This window comes from Lissotriton helveticus, chromosome 6 (assembly GCF_964261635.1).
Source record: "Lissotriton helveticus chromosome 6, aLisHel1.1, whole genome shotgun sequence".
NCBI lineage: Eukaryota > Metazoa > Chordata > Amphibia > Caudata > Salamandridae > Lissotriton > Lissotriton helveticus.
In genome coordinates, this window is record NC_136067.1 from 1166517445 (window position 1) to 1166533764 (window position 16320).

At 48.6% G+C, this 16320-nt stretch overlaps 1 protein-coding gene across 14 annotated transcripts in view; it reads left to right on the forward strand.

Moving 5' to 3' along the window:
• Nucleotides 1–16320, forward strand: part of AFDN (afadin, adherens junction formation factor) — a 1642835-nt gene that overhangs the window by 1559078 nt on the left and 67437 nt on the right. For 8 of the 14 annotated variants that reach the window (XM_078648844.1, XM_078648846.1, XM_078648845.1 and 5 more), the window contains one exon: nucleotides 116–629. In XM_078648844.1, the coding sequence (XP_078504970.1) occupies nucleotides 116–629 (514 nt within the window). The remainder of the gene's footprint in view (nucleotides 1–115; nucleotides 630–16320) is intronic. The other 6 variants (XM_078648851.1, XM_078648848.1, XM_078648849.1 and 3 more) reach the window with 1 other exon arrangement.

A 16320-nucleotide genomic window follows, 5' to 3' on the forward strand; every position in this document is an offset into this window, starting at 1 on the left:
GTGTGTATGGGTGTATGTTTGGTCAAAAATGTTGTTTTACTTTAATAAGAAAGCAAAACTCCATATTCAAGAACTGAATTATATCAGATTTCTTTGCTTTTCTTTGACCACACAGAGGCGGCAGGAAGAGGAATATTACAACCGTTTGGAAGCAGAAAGGCGAAGACAGCATGAAGAAGCTGAGCGAAGATTGTTAGAGCCCGATGACCCTGGCCTGTACAGACCTCCTTTCCCAAGGGAGTATGAGCTTCAGCCTCCACCACCATCTTCTAATGCTCCTCCTCCCCCACCTCAGCGAAACACCTCTTACCTCAAAACACAGGCCCTCTCCCCTGACACAATCTACACTGCCAAGTTTGTTGCTTACAATGAGGAGGAGGACGAGGATGCACACTTAGCAGGTCAGGATAAATTCTCCAGCACAAGAAAGTCTTATGGTGACCTACCTCCAGCTGCAGTTAGGCTACAGCAGACCACTCGCCAGCCTCGCCCTGTGTCAGATGGCATCTTTCTCTCCAATTCATTCCAGCCACCCTCAGCCAATGCCAACAGTACTACTTACAAAACAGGTCTGGCCCCTCCTCCCCTGCCAAACAAACCAAGTTTCTTCCATACAAGCAACGCAAAAGGTAGAGGAAAAAAACATGTTCTATTTTTGTAAATTCTGTGTGTAGTCAGGATCTATCCTGCTCCCTTTCCACTGTATATAGGAAATCATTTCCTTTAAAAATAATCCAGAAAGATTTCACTTGATCATTCCTATCACTGTGATCTTGGTCCTTTTCTCTAATCCTGGTGTCCACATTAAGTTCTCGTTATTTAGATTTATAAATGTTTTTATTCTGTCCAAAGTCTCCTCTTCTCCAAAATCTTTTGGTATACCACTTTTTCTCCAAACAATCGTAACACCAAATTACAAAATTACTCTGTTTCACCTGATCAAGATTAAATAAAGTACTGTTGGTTTCGGCTTCCATTTTCTGCTATTTCATATTTCATCTTTCTTTTATTCTTAGCTTTTGCTGCTCATTATTACTTTGCTTAAATATTTTTATTGTGTTTGAACTTCATTTCACATCTTTTCCTGTAAGAAGGCAGTTAGTAGCCACAGCTTATGTGGTGGTGATTAATATTTGTTCCATATGCTGAAAAGAGGGGGGGGGGGGACGGAGATGGTGCTTTTTTTAAGTACTAAATGCTTTGTGCAAATGGATTTAGAACCAACCTCGCTATAGTTAAAAACAGTTTTCTCTGGGAAACCCAAGCTTAGATGTGAGCAGTAAAATAGGAAGCAGGGCATAAAATAAAGTGGGTTTGACTAAACAGAGATTAAACATAGTATTTTAGAAGCACATTTATTTTTTCAAGTACTGAGTATTTCAGTGGCACTTTACAATTTACAAAAATGCCTTTGTGAGTGTTTTCTTTATCCGGACTAGCCAGTAAAGTACCAATACTCTAACTCAGTTTTCAAAATTTGTCATGACTGGGTATATAGCTTTATACAAATATTTTGTTTGGCATATAACCCTTCTTGAGGCATTTTTACCTGACAAATAAGCATCTACGAAGATCGGTTTATTCCTAGCAACCCTAGAGGACCAAATGTGGCTTTGTTCATGATTTACTTCTCAGTAAAACATGATATTCCCTTGAATGTGGATAAATGAAGTGAGCCAAAGGGTCAAGAGAAAATAATTACAAATTACAAATTAAGTCAAGAATTCTTACAATTTATTGAGAGTACAAAAAGTTTTTTTTTAAAACAATGAGTGGACCAGAAGGATGGGATCCTTCTGGTCCACTCAACCAGATCCAAAATATTTGTAAGAATTCTTGACTTAATTTGTAATTATTTTCTCTTGACCCTTTGGCTCACTTCATTTATCCACATTCAAGGGAATATCATGTTTTACTGGTTAGCTAACCCCATTTCCCTTGACTCTTGTTAAGGGGTACCTCTCATACCTACCTCCATGATTTACTTCTGCCATGCTTGCTAGTCTTGTTCTACCCACGCCATCTACCGCATATTGGCTTTTTTTCATGTGGTATTGTTGCAGTTTCTAATCGCCATCAGTAGTATCTCTCTTGTTTTCAAGATCTCAAAAGTAATGTGTTAGAAGCACGGTACCTATTTGTAGACTGTTGTGAGCACATATGGAAATTATATTTTGTTGTTCTCTGTAAAGAATCCCCTCGCTATGTATATACTTTACCCGGAGAGAGGGTTTGTCATTATATGCAAAAGATGTCTTTATTAATATTCTCAGCAATTTAAGTTTTGTTAAGTCTTAGGATATCTATCACATTAGAAAATCTGAACGTCTGAAATCAGATTATTAGAGAAAAGAACTATCTGATAGAGATAACTAGCCGCAAACTCCTTAACTTAGAATTTCTCCCCAGTCGTCAGACTGGATCCGGAAAAAAAAATTCCCCAGCAATACCTCTGCACGCTGGGAGGTGGCATCGCCCGGCTCCGTCCTGACGTCGTCCACAGTAGTGACGTCAATGGAGCCACATAAGTCCCTCCCGGCGTGCTGATGTCAGTTTTCTTCTTTTCCATGTCCTATCGCTGAGCTGGGAAAATTATACCTCTGGCCTGTTTTTTTTTTATCTGTAGGGCTTTTCGACGCCTCTTTGCATCAAGGAACAGTGTGTTTGATGCCCTTTGCGGGCTTCAAGCCGTGCCGGTCGAGCTGCTCGACAGATGTCAGCGATGGACCCTCACGCAATCTGTATGTGGTGCTTGGGCGAGCACCATGACTCTGTGGAGTGAGACGCTTGCCGCAAGCTGCGGCCGAAATCCCTGCGGGAACGCCGCATGAGGCTGCTGTCTGCCCGGATGTCCCAAACGGACCCCTCGCGACACAGGTCTCCTCCAGCAGAGACGTCCACACGGCGCCGAGGACGTTCCTGTTCGGGGCAGGTCCCGGGACCGTCGTCGTCATTCGCCTATCTCAAGTAAGCACAAACGGATGTCGCAGATTCGCGTCGACATAACGTCGGGGCCCGCGGCTCCCAGTCTTTAAGCGGGCTCGGGCCCACGGGAGTCGGACCCCACCCCCCGTTTCCGGGTGCTGGGGAGACTCTACCTCAGATGGAGGACTACTGCAGTGCCCTGCAGTCCTTTCTTGCTTTGTCCCCGCACCCGGGCATGCCTTTGGACCCCACAGGGGGGTAGAGGCTCAGGTCGGGACACCGCTGGCGTGTTTACCCTCGGCTACAACCGAGTGCCCGGACTCCAACTCCGGAGTCGCCGCAACGTCCGGACGCGGCCCGGAGGGGCATCCCACGACGTCTAGCCTTTCCACAGCGCCGTCGCACAGCGGTCCGAGGCTCCCTGCGGCGTCGCTGGAGGTGGCTGCGGCACGGTGGACGACACTGCTTTGGCACACTATCTCCCCGCAGGTTTCCACCTCTGGGGATGTTGCGTCGACGCGGGTACGACTTCGGCCGGTCGAGGCCTTTTCGAAGGACTCGGCCGGTCGAGACCTTTTCGGAGGTCACCGACACTTCCTGCACTCAGCCAGTCGAGGCCTTTTCGGAGGTCGCCGATGCTGGCTCAACGTCGCCTCAACCACGTTCGACGCCGGTTCCATCTCTAGCTTTATTGGTGGAGGATGTGGTCCCAGTGGATTCCCCACCCCCTGAGTCCTTTCAACGCTCTCCTGAGCAGGCGCCAGTGGGGCATTGGCCTACTCATCCTTTTGCTAGGCCTCAGTTGGGTGGTCGTATTAGCTTGCGTCCGTCACCTACTGATGTCTTGCTGGCACCGCCTCGCGGGGCCACGGAGGCTAGTGGGACGTTTGTCAGGGCTATTTGCAGGGCTGCAGACCTTTTGAGGATGCAGCTGCCCTCAGTCTCAAGACCTTCGGAGCCTTTGCTGTATCTTCTCCACCAGGGCGCGGGGGATATGGAGCCATTGTTGCCATTTGCAGAGTCATATTTGATATTCTTCTTGGGACGTGGGCGAGGCCCACTTCGGGGTACCTGTGGATCGTGCTGTGTCACATCCCCATCGCCCAGCTCCCGATGACGCCGTCTGATTGACCCTCCATCCTAGGGCTGGAGGGCTTGTGATTCAGGCAGCTCTCTCCACCACTACTGTTCCGTTGCATCCCCCCACTCAGGAGTCTCGGTGGTTGGGGTCATGTGGCCGCGATGTGTTTGCATCCGCCAGCTTGCGACTCCGGTCCCTAAACACGTTGTGTGTGTTTGCTCATTTTACATTTGCCGTTTGGGACTCTATCGGGCAGCTCCTCCCCTTCTTGCCGCAGAGCTCTCGTGTCGATCTGGCCCGCCTGATCCGTGATGGCCATGATATGATACAATTTTTGATTCGGTCTGCCATGGACACCACTGATTCCGTGGGTCGGGCTATAGCCAGGTCAGTTGTCATGCTCCGCCATGCATGGTTGCGCGATGGCGTTTTCCCAGAGCATGTTCAGGAGCGGCTTAGAAATCTACCATTTGATGGGGTCACTCCTTTTGACGCCCATGCTGATTCGGCGGTCAGGCGCCTCCTGTCTGTTTGATTGTCTTCCCAGATTTTAATCCTCATGGAGGATTTTTGGTTTCGTGACGGTGTCGTCACTTTCTTTTCTGTTACCAGTTATGTGTTACAAATGTGCTGGGTTGTGTGGCTGTTCATCCGTGTTATTTCCTTATTCGGGTACAGCTAGTTAAGCTGTGTTTACCTTTCTTTTGAGCCTCTGCATATGAGCTTATATCAAGAGGGTTGTGCCTTACCCTATGTGGGGTATTTTGTTGGCTGTTATATTGCTACTCTTCCTTACCCAGGACATTTTGCTGCACGTTAACTTTTCTTACCATTATAGGATGTCTCCTCTGGTGAGATCCTTGGGGTTGGTTCTCTCCGGGGGGTTACGATTGGTTGTCTACGGTTGATCTGTAGTACATCCCCGCCTCAGTAGGGGCGTCCTTCCCTGCTGTTTCGTTGGGGTTTTGTCACACCTGTTTTTTCCTGGCGTGTTCTTGCAGCCTCGTTGTGCCCGTCTTGCCTGTCTACAGGTGGCCATATGCCCCTGGGGGGCAAGTCCCTCTGTTCTGTTCCGGAACAGTCTCTTCTATAGTCTGTGAATACTTGCCGTATTGGTGCACACAGGTTGTGCTCTACTTCTTTTCTTGTGGCTCAAGCACTGTCGGGTATCTTGCCTAGGACAAGGGGAGTTCCTGCTGGCTTTGTCTCTGCTGTGTGTTGCCTCCTACCCCACTTCCCTAGCTGGGCCTCCGGTCCCTTGCTTCTTGCAGGACAGGGGATCTGGTTTGTTCGCTCCTGCCCTGTGCATATTTTTTAGTTCTTGAAGGAGTGGCTCTTGTACGTGACTTTCTGATGGATACATCTGCCTGTGGATTCCTCACCTTATGAATATCCCCTGCGCCAGCATTCCGTGGAAATCTTTCCTAGCTCTCCACGCCTACGAGGTTGTCAAAATACCATGGCTCCGCATGACATCACTGGAGCCAGAAGAGGACCACGTCGGTGTGATGACGTCAGTTCCATTTTTCCGCTCTGTCAACGCAAATGTTTTGTTCTGGGACTCTCCATACTTTCGACGGGATACTTTATTTCAATTGTATCTTTCTCTCTTTTGGCATGTCTGCCCCGAGGAAGTATGCGGGGGTCATATGTCGATCACTGATCTGCATGAAGACTGTCTTTGGTGTTTGTCGTCTGACCACGACGTTGAGGGCTGTTGTTCATGCAGGAAGATGAACCCGAAGGCTCTGAAGGAACGGGAGGCCAAGCTGTATATGGCCAAGGCAAGAAAAGAAAAAAGGGGTTGAAAATGGTGGAAGTCCAGGTCATCGACATTTCAGCTGCTGGTGCTTATTTTGAAAATAAAGTGAAAAGTTGCCAAAAACAAGACTTGATTGTTGGGACTGTGATTGAAATACTATTTGGAGCCTTAAACTTGGAATTGGAACTATCATCTGTTGGAAGAATATTGGTGGGAGACTGCCCCACAGTGATCTCTGTTTTTTGAATAACCTTCGTTGTTTTTGGGATTATAGATATAGTGATAGAGTGTGCTCTGGTGCAGTCAAAGGCTGTGGTGTCGAGGTCGCCTTCTCCAGCTCCTCGACGTCGAGAAATACTTTGTCTCTCCTTCTCCTTCTGTGTCTCCTCAGGTGTCTCTGGTCCATTCTCCATCATACAAGGGGACTCCGGAACAGTCATCGACGCCGAGATTCTCACCGACTCCAGGGGGTGTGTCAAATCCATCTGATACTGAGGTTCCTTCGGCTCCAGTGGCTCCGACACCAGAGGTGCCTCGTTTGGATCTCGAACCGGCTTAATATCCACAGTTTCCAGTGACGGGTTCGGATCCATCGCATTTTCCGAATGCAATGTATGGCGTTTTCGCCAGGGCCTCTTACCCCTCTGGTACACCTACGGGTCCCATGAGTCCTTTGGCATTTAATTTGGGTGTGCCTCACCAGTATCGGTGGTTGAACCACTCTTACCCTTTAATGATGCACTGACTGATCCAATCCTCGATGTGTGGTGCAACCCTCTTTCTGCTCCTGCGTTTTCAAGGTTGGTGTCCAGAAGATATAGGCCTGCTCCTAGGGATCCAGTGTTCATTTCATCTCACCCCTCTCCTGAGAGCTTGGTGGTGCAGGCTTCTTGTTCAAAGCAGTCTACAGGGGCTTTTCCGCAGGCTTCGGCAGCCAGGGATTCCAAGAAGCTGGAACAGTCTGCGAAAAAGGTCTTTTCTTCTGCTAGCATGGCACTGAAATCTACCAACGCCACTTGTCTCTTGGGTAGATATATCCATGCCCTAATGGACTCTGATAAACAGCTTCTTCCTAAGTTGTCTGAGGACGACAGGGGAAATCTGAGTGAGGTGTTGGCGGACCCTCAGGCTGCAGCTCGCCAAGTCATCTACTCTGGCCTGGACACGGCGGATTCTGTTGCCAGGGTGATGGGTTCATCCATTGCAACAAGAAGACATGCGTTGTGGAGGTCTTCTGGGTTCTCTCCCGATGTGCAGGCTGCCCTTCTTGATCTGCCTTTTGATGGGTCTAGACTTTTTGGTGAAAAGGAGGATTTTGCCCTGTAAAGTTTTAAGGACAGTAAGGCCATGGCTAAGTCTTTGGGTCTCCAGTCTCAGGCGAGAGGTTATAAACGATACCAAGGCTTCGGGAAGACTTCTTTTAGAAGTTTCAGACCGCCTCAGCAGCAGCAACAGAACCCCTTATACAAGTCTTATAGGGGTAAAGGCAGAGGTCCCCTTCGTGGAGCTGGGCGTCAACCTTCTTCCTCCTCCTCTTCTATCGCCCCAACCCATCCTGGTAATGCAGGAAAGCAGTCCTAGATCTGCCATCCTGGATCATGTAGGTCCTGTGGAAGGCCGGCTTACTTATTTTCTACAGGATTGGAAATTGATCACTTCGGACCTTTGGGTTTTAGATTTGGTAGAAAATAGGTACGCTCTTCCCTTCAGGGAATTCCCTCCTCCTTTCCCTCCTTTCCAAGGTTTTTGCACCGAGGATCCTTTACTTCTCCTTCAGAAGGAGGTTCCTGCCCTGTTACAAAAAGGTGCAATAGAAGTGGTTCCGGAGCAGGAAAGGGGTCAGGGATGCTACTCCCTGTATTTTCTGATTCCCAAGAAGGATGGCAGGTTACGTCCCATCCTGGACCTCATAATTTTGAATCTGTTTCTCAAGCAGGAGAGATTCAAGATGCTCACCCTAGCGCAGGTTCTTCAGGTGCTGCAGCAAGAGGACTGGATGGTGTCCATCGACTTATAGGATACGTATTTTCACATCCCAATCCTGAAGTCGCACAGGAAGTATCTCAGATTTACTGTTGTGTCTCAACATTACCAGTTTGCGGTTCTTCCGTTTGGTCTTACTACTGCACCTCGAGTCTTCACCAAGGTGATGGCAGTGGTGGCTGCACATCTCAGGAGATCGGGGATTCTGGTTTTCCCCTACCTGGACGACTGGCTTCTGAAGGCAGAATTGCCAGAGATGGTGCTTCATCATCTGCATGTGACAGCTCAGCTGTTGTACAAATTGGGTTTTTCGATAAATGTACCCAAGTCTCACCTGGTGCCCTCTAAGCGCAACCTGTTCAAAGGGGCAGTACTGAATACCATTGTGTGGCGAGCTTTTCCTCCTCCGCAAAGAATTCTCAACATTCTGGAAATTATTCCCTTGTTTTACGATGGAGCAGTTGTTCCGGTTCTGAAGGTCCTTCGCCTGCTCGGTCTGTTCGCTTCCTGCATTCTGTTGGTCAACCATGCACACTGGCACATGAGGGCGCTCCAGTGGTGCCTCCGCAGGCAGTGGTAATAGCACAACGGGGATCTCAGGGAGTCAGTCAGGATCTCCAGAAAAGCTGCAGCGGATCGGTCTTGGTGGAGCGTGGAAGGCAATCTGTCTCAAGGAAAGCCCTTTCATCTTCCTCCATCGGTGGCCACAGTGATAACGGATGCCTCTACCCTTGGGTGGGGTGCTCATCTGGGGGATCTGGAGATCAAGGGTCTTTGGTCTGCAGAGGAAAGATTACTTCATATCAATCTTCTGGAATTGCGGGCAATACGTTTGGCGCTCAAGACCTTTCTCCCTTCCCTTGGCGGTCAGTCGGTTCAGGTCCTGACAGAAAACACTACCGCGATGTGGTACGTCAACAAGCAGGGAGAAGTAGGGTCGTACCGTCTCTGCAGAGAGGCGTTGTGGCTCTGGTCCTGAGCTCAGGACCATTGGATTTGCTTGATGGCAAATCATCTGGCCGGAGTGCTGAACGTATGTGCGGACAGTCTCAATCGGCAGTTCTCTGCCGACCACGAGTGGAGGCTTCATCCAGTGGTAGTTCGACACATCTTCCAGACATGGGGAGCTCCTCGGTTGGACCTGTTTGCCACTCTCGAGAACGTGCACTGCCCGTCATTCTGCAGTCTTCAGTTACCGAGGCAGGGAGCGTTGGGGGACGCGCTTCAGTTGAGTTAGAGCTCACAACTCCTTTACGTGTTTCCTCCCATACCCTTGATTCCTCGGATTCTGAGGAAGATTCGCCAAGACCGGGCCCAAGTTATATTGATCGCCCTGGATTGGCCAAGAAGGGTGTGGTACACAGACCTTCTTTACCTTTCGTCGCACTATCCGCTCCGTCTCCCTCTCAGGAAAGACCTCCTCTCGCAGTCGAAGGGACAGGTTCTACTCGCCCCACCTCCAGAGCCTGTACCTTCATGCCTGGAGATTGAACGGGGCAACCTGAATTCTTTTTCTCTCCCGCCTGACATGGTGGACGTTATATTATCGGCCAGGCGACACTCCACAAAGTCTATCTACTCCTACTGGTGGTCAAAATGTGTTAAATGGTGTGGAGAGAAGTCTATTGATCCCCCTAAGATCTCACCTTTCTTATGTTATTTGTTTTTTGCTTCATTTGGCCCAGCAGGGTTGTGCTGTGGCCCCTGTTAAAGGATATTTGTCTGCTTTATCGGCATTTCTTTGTTCGCCAGATCAGCCGTCTCTTTCTAAGTCTCCAATAGTTTTAAGGTTTATGAAGGGTCTTACTAACATGTTTCCGCCCACTCCTTTTATTATGCCCCAGTGGAATTTGAATCTACTTAACTTTTTTAATGGGTTCTTCATTCAGACCTATGCATAGTTGTCCTTTGAGACTGCTGACATTCCTAACATCTGTCTTTCTTGTGGCTATCACTTCGGCTAGGAGGGTGAGTGAGCTTCGTGCTTTGAGTTCAAAGCCTCCGTTTCTGACCATACATGCTGAAAGGATGGTCCTCAGGACCAGGGCTGCTTTTCTGCCTAAGGTGGTAACTCCCTTCCATCTAGGGCTGCCCATTACCCTTTCTACTTTCTACCCTCCCCCTCACCCTTCCAAGGAGGAGGAGAGGCTTCACCGTTTGGACCCTAAGACGGCGATTAGTTTCTGTCTGGATAGAACAAAGGTCTTCCGTCGGGACGATCTGCTCTTTGGGGCTACGTTGGACGTATAAAGGGCAAAGCGGTGCACAAGCGCACTTTATCCATGTGGATCATCGTGTGCATCAAGATCTGCTACGCTCTGGCTGGTAAGGAGCCTCCTGAAGGCATTAGAGCTCACTCCACCAGGGCTAAATCTTCTACTTCTGCCTTGTCCAGGGTTGGTCCTGTTATGGACATCTGTAAGGGCGCAACTTGGGCCTCCCTCCACACTTTCGCAAAGCATTACTGCTTGGATTCCGAAGTGAGGGGGGGATGGCCATTTTGCGCACTCTGTTTTGCAAGACTTTTTGGTATAGATGGGTGGACACCCTCCTCCGGGAGAGGGACTACTGTGGGATTCTATTCATAAGGTGAGGAATCCACAGGCAGATGTATCCATCAGAAGAACAAGTTACTTACCTTCGGTAACGCTTTTTCTGGTGGATACAGTATCTGCCTGTGGATTCCTAACTGACCCACCTGCCTCCCCGTTGTCGACCCTTTTATACCTTAAAAGAGGTATTGGTTAATATGGTTGTTTCATATTGTCATTTTATATTGCCTCTGTTTGCCTTTGTATAGGCTTATAGGAAATGCTTGCCTTCTTTTGCTTTCCTTTTTCACTTTACACTGTGTGTATTTGTGTGAATACTGTGTACTATGTATGCATTGTCTCTATGGTCGGTCCGCTCGTTTGCCTCGGTGGCACGGACAAAATGGGTGGAACTTACATCATAACGCCGACGTGGTCCTCTTATCGCTTCAGTGACGTAATGCGAAGCTGCATGCGGAGCCATGGTATTGTGACAACCTCGTCGGTGTGGAGAGCTAGGAAAATTTTACGTGCAATGCTGGCGCAGGGGATATTCATAAGGTGAGGAATCCACAGTCAGATACTGTATCCACCATAAAAAGCGTTACCAAAGGTAAGTAACTTGTTCTTCTGCCACCAGATCTCTGCTCCACCCCGGCTGTTTCTCGGGGTATGGGTTCTCACTCACATTTGAAGCACTGGTGATGGGCTCCCCACCAGCTGTTTTTCTGGGTATGAGTTCTTAATCCCATTCTGGCACAGTTGATTCTTTAGGTAGCATTACTGTGCATGTATTCTTCTCGACATTCCCCCTATTGGTAGATGGTGTCGGTCTATGGAGGTGTATGCTTTTTGGCGACAGGCTTCTGTCTGTGCCTCTCTCAATCCTTTACTGGCAGTATCGTGCTATATGTTTCCTCCTGCCTCACAGGAGACCAGGTTTGTTTCACCTCGGCGTACTGTTGTTTTTTATGCCTTCTGTGACTGTTATGCCACAGTGGTACCGTTTGAGCAACTCCCCTGTTTAGGGTTTCATTACTTCCTGTATGTGTGACAACATTCCTGTCTCTTTGTGTACATGTTGTAGGTTCTACAAGCCAACGGGGGTGCTCGCAAACTAGGCTCTTTTTTTCCCTAGTATCAGGCCTTCTTGCTCACTGTCTCCTTCGGGATGGAGTCCTCTATGTGTTCCTGGCTTTGCTGGTTATCCCCTCACAGTGGTACCTCTGGTACGTTTGGCTACATTCCTACCTACTGAGCTTTTGCTCCATGGTGACTCTTCTGTCTCTGTTGGCACTAGACTCTGGGTTCGGCCCTGCCACTGTTGTCACATGTCCTGTGTGTTTTCTCTTACACACACGGGTCGCCTGTTGCGGCTCCTGTTCTTAACCGGACAGTATTCGTACTGTCCCCTGTTTTCATTTCGGCATCCACTGTGGTGTATGGTCAGGCGGTATGCTCTACCGTTGTCATTTTGTTTTGCCCCTTTGGGGCTTCATTCCTCTTGGTTCATAGGGACCGGTGCTGGAATCCTTCTTTGACGGAGTCACTGCATTGTTTCTTACGTTGGCACTGACCTTCTAGTTCTGTATTTCCTTTTGTCTGTGTCTGGACGAGAGAGGTCTCACACCATTCCTAGTCGGATTTGGTGTCTTTGCCATCCCTTGTTCAGGTTCCTTACGGAGTTTCCTGGATCTCATATCAGTTGTCCTGGCATTGCGGTTCCCACCGTGTTTCGTCAGCCGCTTGCCGTATATATTCTCCTGGAACTTGGTGGTTGCTTCGCAGACCCTCCTCCTATAGGGTATGGCTTTGGTATCTATTCTAAGTTAAGGAATCTGCGGCTAGATGTCTCTATTAGATGGAAGAGTTACTTCTCTTCGGTAACGATATATCTGGTAGAAACACAGTCTAGCCTCAGATTTCTTAACGCCCGCCCATCCTCCCCGCTCTGCGAAGACCTTTTCCTATGGTGTTTTTCCACCTAGCCCCGCTCTCTAGTGGCCTTGGTCCTCCGGAGGTGTGCTCTTGCACCTCACTCTGGGGTAGGTTGTGTTGTTCTGCGTGGGGCCCTTCGGCCTCCCCTCCGTCCTAGTTGTTGGTTGGTGGCTTGTTCTCGCACCTTCCTTTGGCGCAGGGGGTGTGGTTTGGCTTTCGAGCCCTTTGGCTCTTCACTCCTTCGATGTTTTAGGGTGGTTAAGGTCTATACTTTTATCTTCTCATGTTGCTTCGCTGTGTTCCTCATGCGTGGAGTTATTCTGTTTTTAATTCCCTCCCACCACCCACGCCTGTACCTCCTTTCTCTGGCAGTCGGTTGGGTTGGGTTCTCTTTGGTGCTACAGTCCTTCAATCTCTGGAGGGTGTGTGTAGGGAACTTTCTAGTGGTCGTTCACTTCTAGTCACTTGTCTTGCAACATGTTGCTTCAATATTGTGGTTCTTTTAATTTCCCTCCTGTGGTGACAAGCTGTGCCTGGCTTGTCATATCTTTTGTGCCGCAGTTGTTACCCCCATCGAGGTGGGGCACAGCTTGTCGATTTGTTGGGCCCTTGCTCGCAGCAAGTACTCAGTCAGCTCCCTTCAGTCCCTCTGGGTACTTGGTGCTTTTTCAACGAATCTGGGTGCTTTTTCAATGATTTAGCTCTTTTTAACACACACTGTTCCTATGCTATCGCCGGTTTTTGCATGGCTACGCGTTGTGGCGCGGAAAAGTTTCCTGTAGAAAACTGACGTCAGCACGCCGGAAAGGGCTTATGTGGCTCCATTGACGTCACTTCCATGGACAACGTCAGGACAGAGCCGGACGCCACCACCTCCCGGCGTGCAGAGGTATTGCTGGGGAAAAAGATTTTTCGGATCCAGTCTGACGCCTTTGGAGATATTCTAAGTTAAGGAATCTGCGGCTAGACTGTGTCTCTACCAGATATATCATTACCGAAGATAAGTAACTCTTCTATCAGGCCTATTTACTTAGTGGATTACAGTTGACAAATTATACAAAAGGTCACACCAGTGCTCAACAAAATGATTTGTTATTTAATCAATAGATGCAATTTTTATTTATATTAATTTCTTTACAGAGATTTCATTGAATCATTCATGGTTCAAAGTGTTAATTGAAATCTTTGCAAAGCCACCACAGGTCATTTGAATGGTTCCAATGACATAATGCCAGATGGGATATCCAGTGCAATATTACTGCAGTTCCCATTTTCTGTGACCCCAAACTGTAATATTTCAGCCCTAATTCCTTTCAATGATCCGTGTGAAAAATCCTGCTGTTTCTTCAGTTATAACATTGACAGTAAAATTGTAATACTCTCTCCTCCACCCTTTCTTTGCAATTCTGTGAAACTCCCCCACCAATTGAATTCTGGGCAGGAGTCCAAGATTATAAACATCCTATCATCTTCCAAGTGATCTGTTCCTCATCTGATATTTGTATGTGAAACCCATTAGGATGGGTTCTCAGGCCCTGCAGTCATCACCATTAACAATACATTGTTTTGTATAGGCAAAGTGCCCTGAAATATGACTTCATTGTGTTCTAAACTAACTAATCAAATTCTTTCAACACTCCCCTCCATCAACATACCTTGGATTGGCTTCCCTGAAACCGTTGGCCTAGCGATCATCTTGGCCTAGCTCTTTATGTACAGAAATCTGTCATTTGGAACCCGCTTGCTCCTTTCCTTGAAACCAGAGGCAGACTCTTAACGTTGTGACTATGTGTGAAAGCAATCCTCTTTCACTCTGACTTAGGATTGGCCGCATGAAACAAGGCTAGAACTTTTTGATCAAGTTAGTGCTCTGTAGCGGCAGAAATAAAGCATGCAGCTCATCTCCAAAACCCTTATTGCATAACGTTACCTGCGCCCACCGGATCATTTGGGGCCACATTGCCAGCCACATCGCCAGCCACATCGCCAGCAAGCAGTCGCAGACCTCCGGGACTACGACTCCCGGCACCACTTGCGGCGCGTGCGCCGTGGACGCTGCAACCACGCGCCAGGAGGCGCACAAAATGACTCACTGGCTCCCGTCCCGCGGGACGCGCGCGGGCAATGCCGGGCGAAGCCCGGGCCTAGGGCGGGCCCGTCTGAGCCAGTCGTAGACCGGGCTGGGCCAACCCCTTTTCACCGGACTCCACATATCTGTAAGGACCTGGTCAGTGGCATTGTCTTCTGTATCGAACTTTGAACTATAGTTTCAAGCTGTTAGGCACGGCTATTTCTAGCATAAGCTTGCACGCTTAAAGTGGGGGACTGCTCCTCTATAATCTTTATTTGGATTTTTGTTGTCTGAAGAAATTACATTGAATTTTTAAAATAATGGCCACTAAACGTAAATACACAGGGCAGAGGGGATGGGGGTGGTAGGCACATTGGACGCATTTTTAAATAGTGCTGAATCAGTTCTCCAACATGAAATACAGCTCGCGGAAAAAGGATTGTCTCTGGGGACATACGTGGTACAGAAAAGATCATCCCTGGGGACTATAAGTATGGCTAACTCCCCAGTGGCTGCCCTTCAATCCATGTCCCAGTTGAATACAGAGTCTACCCCATTAGCAACGGTTAGTGTGGTTGGTATGGACTCTGTGCTAGGGACAGGTGATGAGGCACTTCTGAGAACCACAGAATGTATCAACTCCCCTAGGCTAAGCGGCCTCTGCGGGCTCTAATCACTTGCCAAATCCAGATGCCTCTACTGCCCTAGTAACATTTCAAGCCCCAAATCCACTCCCCTATTACACCTCAGCCAGCCCAAGGCGATATAGGTACTAGATCCAAAAGATCCGCCAAAGACAGCGAAGGGGCAGCTAACGCATCCACACTGAGATCGGGCACTAACCATGAGGGAGGACCAGGGGAACCACCAGCTAAACGCACTGGGGCGGAGTAGCATTGAGCGGTAAAGCTAGAGATAAACTTAAAAACCTAAATGGGAAGTCGTCCCCCAAATCTGATAACGGCTTGCCCTTAAATATTAATACTAACACGAGCAAGCTGGGGGAACCTGGACATAATCTGGCCTATTGGAAGCGCATGGAGACTTTAATAACCACCCTCCTCACCCCCTTATGGAACAAATTAGGGGCGATTGAAGAAAAGTTAATTTCCCTCTCCAAAAACGTTGAAGCGAGGGCCAACTCAGAGGTAGTTGGGCCTGCAGGAGGGGGGGCATGGAACCTGTGGCGCCAGCACGGGCGCGGAATAGTGGACCCAGGGAGGATCAAAGCAGGGACTTTGCCCAAGGGGTGGTAAATAACCATAATGGAGATATGCTTACAGCAAGACCACAAGTCCCGCATGTTTCATTAGGCCTAGGCGGGTCTTTCTCGCAACAGTCCAGCACTTCAAGGGGTGGGTGGGCAGGCAATTGTGTCTAGTTTAGGTACTCAGAACTTGAATATGCCGAGGGCCCATTGAGGACTTTAACTGCTTGTCCTGACTGCGTTAGAGATGGTCCAAGCATCACAAATCATGTGATTGTTAAGCCAGCACAAGACAGTTTGGATCTCCCGCCTGCGGCTTATCCCCTTGTTGTGGTCTTAGCTGGTGCCCGCTTAAGTCTAATCAAATGGAATCTTGGACCCAATTGAGAAATAAAACTGTTGACTGGCTAGCCAGGCATAGGCGTTCCAGGGTGGCCATGAGCAATAACATTTTGATGGTGCGTAGAGTTGCATGGGTGGGGCAGGTGCAAAAGAACATTGGGGTGGATTGTGTTGTTGTTAATTTCGAAGTCCAGCAGACGCCCACATGATCCTTAACACCCATGATCAGTACCCGCTCTCTGCCACCTCTATTTGGGCCCTACCACTTGGCTACTTCTATAAGCCCCTATCAAGTATTCAGAAGGAGATAGCTTCTTACATCCCGGTCTCAAACAGGTTTGAGGCTCTGTCTGGCTTAGATGCTCACGGCTGACTACCTGGTACCAACTTAGCTATAGAGGATTTACAAAACTCCGGTGAAACGGTAGTGGAAGACACATCTCTCCTAATGACCAGCCCTACAATTTTTAACATTAAGCC